Source organism: Stegostoma tigrinum, chromosome 28 (genome assembly GCF_030684315.1).
Source record: "Stegostoma tigrinum isolate sSteTig4 chromosome 28, sSteTig4.hap1, whole genome shotgun sequence".
NCBI classification, from domain to species: domain Eukaryota; kingdom Metazoa; phylum Chordata; class Chondrichthyes; order Orectolobiformes; family Stegostomatidae; genus Stegostoma; species Stegostoma tigrinum.
The window spans coordinates 13,305,457-13,316,109 of NC_081381.1; the positions used below are offsets into that span (position 1 = coordinate 13,305,457).

A 10,653-nucleotide genomic window follows, 5' to 3' on the forward strand; every position below is an offset into this window, starting at 1 on the left:
TACGGCCTGATTCAGATGTCACAGGAGTAGGTAATTCAGTACTGAGGGACATGGGTTCAAATCCCACCAATAGTAACAAAGAAACTTGGAAAATGGAAGCAGGAGACGGCCATTCAGGCCTTCGAGCCTGCACCACAATTCAGTATGATCGGGGCTGATCATCCAACTCAGTCCCCCGTTCCCAATTTCTCCCCATATCCTTTGATCCTGTTAGCCCTAAAAACTGTATTTAGCTACTTCTCGAAAACAATGCCAGCTGGTGGAATTTAAATCTGGAATAGAAAGAAAATAAATCTGGTGACTTGGAAGCTATCATCAATTTTTGTTACAAACCATCTGGTTCACTAACGTCCTTTAGGCAAGTAAATCTGCAGTGCTTACCTAGTCTGGACCTGTGTGTTAATTGCAGACCCTCAGCAATGTGGCTGGTTTCTTGGTGCCCTCTGAAATGGCTGAGAAAGCCACTCAGTTTGAGGGCAGTTAGGGGATGGACAATAAATGCTGGCCTTGCCAGTGATACCCACATCCCATTAAAGAATATTTTAACTGTGGCCAATGCACAGTTCAGTAAGATGGACAGAGAGAATATATTTCCTTGGATGAAGTTTTGTGGGACAAGGCATGAAGACCAAATATTTTGTCCAAGCTGTGTGTTTCCATGGTGTAAATTTCTGTGGTGTACCTTGAGTACAGTAAAACTTGTGCAATGTTTTCAACACAGTTCATTATGTGATCCCACTGCTGCTGGGAGAAAGGGCAGTTTGCATCACTAACTGTAATGCCATTGTTATACTCTCCTATGTATCTGATTCCAATTAAATACAGAGTTAGAATTATGACCTGTTGATGTTCTTTTCTGCTTCTAGGGAACACGATTTCACTTCCAACTGCTTCTGGTGCGAAGAAAAGATTCTGGATCATCGAAGACATGTCTCCATTTGGAAAGCGACGGAAGACAGCCTCTTCCCGGAAGATGCTGGATGAAGGAATGATGCTGGAGGGTTTCAAACGCTATGATCTTTACGAAGACTGCAAAGACACCTCTTGCCAATTTTCGCTGAAAGTCACCCACTACCACTGCACCCGGGAGAACTGTGGCTACAAGTTCTGTGGTCGCACTCACATGTACAAACACGCCCAGCATCACGATCGAGTGGACAACCTTGTCCTCGATGACTTCAAACGCTTTAAGTCCTCGCTGAGGTGCTATTTTGCGGACTGTCAGTTTTCTGGAAACAGTACCCACTTCCACTGCCTTCGGTGTGGTTTCCGCTGTACAGACAGTACCAAGGTGACTGCCCATCGGAAACACCATGGCAAGCAAGATGTGATCAGTGCTGCGGGCTTCTGCCAGTTCAGTTCAAGTGTGGACTGCGAAGTACCTGACTGTAAATACAAGTTGAAGTGCTCCCATTTCCACTGCACCTACCCTGAGTGTAAACACACAGTGGTGGGCATGTCACAGATGGACTCTCACAAGCGCAAACACGAGAAGTTGGAACGTGGGGAAACAACATCTGTCTCGCCCACCCGCGATGCCATGCACAGCACAGGCGCCACGACAGAGTATGATTCCCAGGGCTCCTCCCTCAACCTGGATGGCTCCCTAAACCTCAGCACCAATGTCGACAGCTCCCTGTTCTTCCTCCGAAACCCGGCTGGCATCGGATTGAACGACTCGCTGGATCTGAGCACAAAGCCCCATGAGGCCGTCTCGGTGGCTGGGATACTCCAGGAAGACCCTGCTGTCACATCCGGAGATGCAGAAGATGAGAACGACATGACACAGGATGAAGACGTCAACGAAGACGATGATCTCAACACGGACTCTGACAGCACCCATGGTACCATACCTGAGAACATGGACGAGAAAGATGACGCCACAGGGCTGTAGCTGGGGACAGCTTCCCCCAACCCCCAACCCCTCCCCTTCCTATATAAAGAGTCTGTTCCCTATATACTTGTTTAAATTATCTGGTATGACAGTTGTTCTTAATTAAATGAAAAAAAATGTAGTGGAATTAACCGCAAAGACTCCACAGGCGCTGTAGTGTTGAAGGGGCCCTGAGTGCAAGGCAAGTCTTGTTGCTGTGTTCAGACCAGCTCTGCAGTAAAGACTTTCTCAGCTTCCTCTCCCCACCATGATGCTTCCAGATAGCTGACGACAACGGGACAATGCCCTACACAAATAAAAAGAATAAGGATTACAGATGAACAAATCGTTTGGCTTCAGATGCTATGTGGAGAGGAGATACAGCAGTATGAAGAGTTGTTTTCCCTGGAAGATGTTTACAACCCGACCAACATAATTAAACCCTTTTAATATGCAGGAAAAACTAAAATCTATAATCCGACATTTCTGGAGTTGGACATCATGTAATATTTGGGTATTACCTTTGCTACGGAAAACTCCTTGGTTGCGTGTGTGCATGTCTGCTAGACTTTATTGTTTTCATTTTTGGAATTTTCAAGGAAAAAAAAGTATATGATACTGAGAATCCTAAGCAGTTTGAGCTGTAGTGTACATTACGGTAATTGGCAGAGTGTGCAAGCAAAGAATTTACAAAGGCAGTTTTAAATCATCACTTCCTGTAGTCAGCCCCGCCATCACCTCTAGCACCAAACTGTGGGAGATGAGACGACTTTCAGATAAGGATGTGTAAAATGATTTCTTAATGGTAAATCTCGAAGCATTTAGATGAGTGCAGATTGACAGATGTTTATTGTGTAACATGTGGTGTTTGCACTTGATGTGAATGAAGTTCCATTTTTATTCCCTTAATTTATTTTGTTTTGAAGATTTTTTTCTCTTATTTTCTCTCTCCCAAGAACCTTTTCATTCTGGAGTTTGGTTGTATCATCCCAAGTCACTCACTACATCTAGGGTTCTTCCATTCCATTCCACTCTTTGCTATTTTGGGCTGTTCCAGAATAACCTTTCTTTTACATTTGTAAAGAAGCAGTGTGGCTTCTACAAGTTTCTCCACTTCTTTGGTTTGTTTCCTAGATAGATTGAGAGCATTTCAAGTAAGTTTTTTTATATACTAAAGCAAAAATCAATATGAATATTGTCGATACTTTGGGGCCTAACATTGGTGACGTTGTTTGCGAATCATTTGGCATCTTGTTGAATCTGACTCTTGAGCCTTCTAAGACTTAGAGCTGCAATATCTGTTTTAAGGTGTTTGCTTATGAGTTTCTGATCAAAAATGAACTTTTCTCTGTGTGTTTAAGAATGTTTAAACACATGGCCTCTTGTATCTCTAAGACAATATATTACTTGCAGGCTGAAAGAAATCACAAGAAAACCAATGACAAGTCATCACTGAATTGTTGCAGTGCTGAAAGAGGCCTTTTGGTCCATCGTGATTGTGATAGCTCTTTAAAGGAGCATCTCACTTGGCCCCATTTCCCTGCTTCTTCCCCATCATCCTGCACATTGTTCCTTTTCAGGCAACTCTCAAATTACATTCTGAATGCTTCAGAACTACCGTCTCCATCACAATCTCAGGCAATCGATTATTCTGAACCTTAGCCACTTGCTGTATGAGGAAGTTAGTTCTCATGATGCTTTTGCTTCTTTTACAAATTATTTTAAGTTCAAACCGCTCATTCTTGGTCTTTTCACAAATGGGAACACTCACTCTTCCCCCAGTGATTCTGTTGTTCTGTTGTGCAACTTGCTTTTTGTTAATTTTTTTGATGTAAACTTGTACAAAATACATAATAATTAAAAAGCAAATAAGGTTTAAAAAAAGGGGGAGAGCCACATTGACAGTCCCTTTTCTTTGCCACCTCCGGTGTAGCCTGTGCCATCAAAATTAGCATCCATGTGACTGGTATACCATTTTTGCTGATATTATTGCTCTTATCTTAGAATACAACACAGAAGAAGGCTGTTCAGCACATGGTGCCAGCCTGGCTATCCAGTTAGGCCCACACCCCAAGTCTTCCCTCAAAGCCCTGGAAATCTTTACTGCTGAGCTGAATCCAGTCTCAGAAGGTTCATATCCGTGTCCCGTCTTCTGCTGTTATACTGACAAAAGGGAACTAGTCTCTGTCATTTCCTGGAGTGGATAGAGAGAGAGAGTGAAACAACAGTTACGGAGCTTCTGTAGTGGCACAGCAGTAATGTCCCTACCTCTGGTCGTAAAGAGCTGGGTTTGAGTCCCACCTGCTTCAGAGATGTCTGGTCAGATTGATTTAAAAATATCTAAAACCACCACTTCCTCCAAGGCTGTATCAGAGATAATGGGAACTGCAGATGCTGGAGAATCCAAGATAATAAAGTGTGAAGCTGGATGAACACACCAGGTCCAGCAGCATCTCAGGAGCACAAAAGCTGACGTTTCAGGCCTAGACCCTCTTGTTTCTATTATAACATTAAATCAACTCAGGAGGGATATCTGCAGCCATAGCTGACCACTGTGAAGATCCTTAGCTGTAGCTTTCAAAGTTCTCTGCTCACCTTCTCCCCAGTCTCTTCCCTCTTGATTTCTCTGGATGCTTGCTCTGCTAATTGTATAGATTTGCAGTCCAGACGCAGCACACACTTCAACTGCAGATTAATGACACCTATTTCCATCTTTGCTGAAAGCTCAGCTGTTAATTGCTCAGCTAAAGGGGTCAGTTTAACACCTCATTAGTCACTAACTAGTAGGGTTTTGCCAGTGTAAATGTCTATAAACTCCTGTTATTTTGAATATATCAACTGCTTTCTAAATAAATTAATTTTAGTGTATCTTCCTCATTGAAGCATAGACTCTGAAAAGGATCAATTCAGAACTTTCCACGTCTTTAATCTTTTCAGGTGCAGTTACAATGGGTACATTGTTCAGGAATTGCACCACTGCAGAAACATTCAATTAGTTAAAGCACCCTGATGTTATTTGATTCAGTACATTTTTCAGATGAAGTAAAAAAGGATATTGCATAGATTAGCGCCCTGAATCTAAAGGACCACTGTAGCCTTGATCCTCAAAAGTATATTGACCCATTGGTGTTAACATGCTCCTGTAGTGCGGGAAAAGTTGCTGGGTCCCATGGTGTAAAGACATCAGAGGTTATTGTGGGAGGCTATTATTACTGAGGAGGAGAGGGACTCAGCCCAGGCAGTGCTTTGGAAATTCCTCGACTTCTGCCTCATCTGTCCGCCTTGGTTGGGGCATTTTAAAACCGGGAGGAATAGGGTCAAGGCAGCAAAGTGGAATTGAAGCCCAAGATCAGCCATGATCATACTAAATGCTAAAGCAGGCTTAATGGGCCAAATGGCCTTCTATCCCAGTGTCTTGCATTCGTGTGAACAAGCACTTCCACAACTCGGCCTCTGTTCTTTCCCCCACTCCAAATCCATCCTCCTTCCTGACCAATGTTGAGCCACACTTCTCACCGCCTTTGTTTGACTCCAACCTGACCTCACCACACCCGGCACTTTCCCCTGCAACCGCAGGAAGTGCTACAGCTGCGCCCACACCTCCTCCCTCACCCCCATCCCAGGTCCCAAGATGACTTTCCACATCAAGCAGATATTCACCTGCACATCCACCAATGTGGTATACTGCATCTGCTGGGCTTCCTTTACATTGGGGAAACCAAGCGGAGGCTTGGGGACCACTTTGCAGAACACCTATGCTTGGTTCACAGTAAACAATTGCACCTCCCAGTCGCGAACCATTTCAAAACCCCCTCCCATTCCTTAGATGACATGTCCATCCTGCACCTCCTGCAGTGCCACAATGATGCCACCTGTAGGTTGCAGGAACAGCAACTCATATTCCGCTTGGAAACCCTGCAGCCCAATGGTATTAATGTGGATTTCACCAGCTTCAAAATCTCCCCTCCCCCCACTGCATCCCAAAACCAGCCCAGCTCATCCCTGCTTGCCTAACGTGTTCTTCCTCTCACCCATCCCTTCCTCCCACCTCAAGCCACACCTCCATTTCCTACCTATCAACCTCATTCTGCCACCTTGAACTGTCCGTCTTCCCCGGACTGACCTATCCCCTCCCTACCTCCCCACCCATACTCTCCTCTCCACCTATCTTCTCCTCTATCCATCTTCGATCTGCCTCCCCCTCTCTCCCTATTTATTCCAGTTCCCTCTCCCCATCCCCCTCTCTGATGAAGGGTCTAGGCCCGAAACGTCAGCTTTTGTGCTCCTGAGATGCTGCTTGGCCTGCTGTGTTCATCCAGCTCCACACTTTGTTATCTTGGATTCTCCAGCATCTGCAGTTCCCATTATCTCTGACCTTCTGACTCACATGCTAAGTCCTTCACCCAGGTCCACCACTGAGACCCTCAGCCTTGTCCCCTCCTGATTCCATTATTCTAATACTGCAACAACCACAGTCTCCAACCTTCCACATACCTGCGCACGTTGAAAGAGTTGATGTCTATTAGAACCTGCCTCGTGTTGCTAGCCATTAATCTTGACCACTGTTGAACTCAGTCTCCATCTTCTGATACATACTTTAAATTTCTGACACCCAGAATGAGCTTGCCCTTTTACAAACTGTTATTGGGAGGTGGTGGTGTAGTTGGAATGCCACTGGATTAGTAATCCACAGGCCTGGGCTAATATTCTGGGACATGAGTTCAAATCCCACCATGGCATTTAAATTATTATAACAATACAACTAATAATATAAATGGTGCCACAAAATTATTATTGTAGCAACCTATCTCAATCGCTGAAGACCGTTAGGGATGGAAATCTGTCGTCCCTTCCTGGTCTGGCCCTCATTGACTCCAGACCCACAGCAATGTGTTTGACTCTTAACAGTTCACTGAAATGATTGAACAAGTCATTCAATTCAAGGCCAGTTAGAGATGGGTCTTGCCTTTAACACCCACATCCTTTGCGAGAATAAAGAAAAATGCAGTAGCCATCACCACTCCTACAGCCCACTTCAAACAATAATCTACCTTAGCTCATGTGCACCCTTAAACCATCACCGGTGATAGTTCTGTGTCAGTTCAAGGTTCTGAACTCCCTGATTCCCAGTGACTGTCCTGGCGTGTTGTTTGAGCTGTACTGATTTTCCAAAATGAAGCAGATGACTTACGGAAACAGAGGAGTAGAGCTTTTCTGAAAGCCAGACAGCAGGGTCCATTCCTGGGTGCAGACTGAATTAATATGAAGTCTTTGCAAACTGGAGCAGTCACATTTAAATGATGTTTGATTGAACCATCACTGTGACAAAAATTTATAACACGACAGTTTGAATTGTTGCAGAAAATGGAAGTTTTTGACAGAATTAAATGACTATTTATGCTGGAAACCGTGAAACCTGTTGAGAATGATTGAGGTAATATGAAGTTTTTCTTGCAAAATTTATTTGGAAAACAAGGGCAATTTTACACAAAATCAAATACTGTGGGTGCTGATAATATGAAAGAAAAACTATAACATGGTAACACATTGAGGAGGTTGGACAGTGAGGGACAATCTCTCCTACTTTCTGTTCTATCATTGACCTTCCCTTTTGTTCTTATTTGGACTCCTCTTTCCCAGGCTCTGTCCTTGATTAAAACATCCTACATCCCTAACTTTGTCCAGTGCTGAGCAAGCTCACTAACCTGAAATATTAAACTCAGTTTTTCTCTTTCTGTGCAGTTGCTGCCCAACCTGCTGAGTTTCTCCAACTTTTGCTGATCCTTTAACGGCAACCTTACTAAGCAAGAGTTTCCTCTTTATTTTGACCTTTAGATTCGGTCTCCCTCATTCAAAAATATTTCAGAAGTAATATTTTTAAGTCATGGCAAAGTTTTCTTTAAAAGTGGATAAAAAGCTGGCAGATATGTTTCTCTGTGTCTCTGCTCTTCCGTAGCTACACTTCTTGCTAATATTTGGCGGTCTTGTAGAAGCAAACAATGTCTCTCTAAAAGACCGAGGCCACATTTACAGTTCATATTTTTACACCTCAGTGGGTGAAGCATTACGGATGAGTGTTAATAATGTGTGCTAGCTTGCTCCTTGCCTTTTTTTGTAATATATATACACATATATATATAATATATATATGTTTGCACTAATTTAGTTCCAGATCAACAGTTATGAGCCTACCAATTACAATGAATGAAAAAATGAATTCAGACTAATTTGCCAAGTCTTAAAGCATCAGTAGCCCCTTTTGAAGTTTATTAGGAGTCAAGTGTTCACTGCTCTCCATCTCAATTTCTATCATTATTTAATGGCAAATAAATTTCTTTGAAAACGTTAGCAAGATATTGTTGTAATGAACTCTTTAGGGCTACAGCACACAGACCGAGTTGGTCAGTGTCAAGAATGTAATCCTTACAAGTACATAATAAGAAGGGACTACAGTGACTTTGAGAATGATTTAGTTATTCTTCCCAGGGCCCAACTGTAACCCTTTGAGAACTGCAGTCTTGTTTTTTAAAGCATAATTCCTGAATCAAAATAAAGCTACAATGTCCCCTTCTCCTCATATTGTCTTATTTTGATGTACAGTATGTGTGTGTCTAACGCTCCTCAGTCCAACTGTGCTTTGTAAAAACCAGCATTATGTATGTTCGTTCACACAAACATTAGTTTGACAGGCGATTATGTGTATGCAAAGTTCCTGCTTGAAGGCTTCCACCTTTTCAAAAACAAGATGGCTAGTTTTCAAAGGGTTAAACGCACCTCAATAAAAAAAATGGTATCCTGTATTTGAAGGATTTCTTTGCAAAAAAAAATTCTGGAATGGCCCATAGTTTTAGTTTGTGTGCAATTCCTTTTAGCATTGGTAGTTTAACACAGCTCTTGAACAGTAAGACATAGACTGTTAGCACTGACACAGAGTGTGGTTCAGGTTTAAGTTGAATTTTGTAGAACGTGAATTAACTTAGGTCTATGAATATTAATTACTAGTTAATTTAATACTGTTATCCATCAGTTTATTTTGTGTGTTCTTTATTTTTTGCTGCCTCTCCAATAGTGGGTTCTGTTTAACCATGAGACACGAGGCAGGCAATATTAATCCTGGTCATTTTTAAAAATTTTCTGATTCCATTTGACCTTTGAAAAGGAAAAAAAAAACCTGTAAAGTGCTTAGAGCTGGGAAGCAGGTTGTGCACTTGGATTAACTTGGCATGAGTCATTTTATTTTAATACACAGAGCACATTGAAGTCCGAAGCTGTTGAGTTTCTTTCTCCTTCCCCTCTCGTATTGTTTTTGAAAAAACGGGTAAGACATCAGTAGATGTTTGCCAGATGGCATTGTGTAGATAGTCTACCAGAACACAAAGAGAAAAGAAAATAATAATTATGTACAACCAGACAGAAACAACCTCCAAATCTTTTAAATAGACAAGCTGCTGAAGCATATGATCATTTTACTGTTAATTTAACTAAAACTGGATTGATCTCTTGGAGATGAAAAATAAAGGAAAGATTACGATGTAGCAAAAAGAGAATTCTAGCCTTTGTAATATATATATTGCACACTAGGATAAGAAGCCATCTCTAGATCATATGGATTTTGTGTTTTTTTTCTCTGTGGGGAGAACCTGATCCACTTACAATTACATGGCTCTATACATGGAGACGACAACTTTTTTTATATGGTTTGGAAAAAATGTTCTCCAATACTTGAATATGACCCCTTGGCACCTATGTTATTGATAACTGAATATTTTTCCACTTGAATCTAGTGCTGTTAGAAATTTAATATATGTGTTTTATTTATTTGATTGGTTTTGCATGACTGATGCAAGGGTTTGAGATTTTCACTCAATAAAAACTGGAAAAAAAATAGCAACTGTTGTCACTATTTGCTTCAACTTGCTTTGTTAAGATTGCCTTTAACAGCGGATGACCGCCTGAGTGGCTAAAATTTCCCAGCAATGGGATAAATGGACCAAGTGCTATCCAAGATGGTGGTTAGAGAAATTTCGGAAATTCAGGAGGTAGAGAGGAGTGAGGCCATTGAATAATCAGAACTTAACATTTTGGACAAGGTACACTCAATAGAAAGTCCCAAGATTCAGTTCAGATGAAGGTGGCATAAAAACCGATAAAACTTTCTGTTGATCATTATAATCAGCTTCCCATTACACATGCTATTTGAATGTTAAATGGGCACAATACTTGGCATTAGACTCAATGCAGCCTTTCCAAACTTAAACCTTAAACTTTCCTTTTGAAGTCCAAGTCCTCAAGTCTTGTTGCCTATATTCAGTGATAACCTTACTATAGGCATATTCCCACTTTCCAATTTGTTTTATTGCGTAGAGAAAACAGGAGCAGGGTAGGCCATTCAGCCCCTCAAGCCTGCTTCCACCATTCAATATTATCATGACTGATCATCCAACTCAGTCCCTTGTTCCTGCTTTCTCCCATAACCTTTAATCACTTTAGCCCCAAGAACCATATCTAACTCCTTGAAAACATTCTATTTGGCAGAGAACGCCATAGGCTTCTCACTCTCTGAAGAAATTCCTACCCATCCCAGTCCTAAATGGTTTAATCCTGTATCCCCTGTGACACCCTCTCCCCTAATTTTAGACTCCCTGGTCATCAGGAACATCCTTTCTGAATTTACCCTGTCCTGTTTTGTTAGAATTTTGTAAATGTCTATGAGATCCCGCCCTCACTTTTTCAAAGACTGAGAGGATCATCTAATTTTCATTCTGGGAGGGTGTGAGAAA

The 10,653-nt window shown here is 41.9% G+C and overlaps 1 protein-coding gene across 3 annotated transcripts in view; it reads left to right on the plus strand.

The window, feature by feature from the left end:
* The window catches only part of casz1 (castor zinc finger 1), a 128,061-nt gene extending 118,317 nt beyond the window's left edge, over positions 1–9,744 (plus strand). For all 3 annotated transcript variants that reach the window (XM_048561646.2, XM_048561649.2, XM_048561652.2), the window contains one exon: positions 867–9,744. In XM_048561646.2, the coding sequence (XP_048417603.2) occupies positions 867–1,894 (1,028 nt within the window). In that variant the 3' untranslated portion in view covers positions 1,895–9,744. The remainder of the gene's footprint in view (positions 1–866) is intronic.
* Positions 9,745–10,653: the final 909 nt, after the last annotated feature.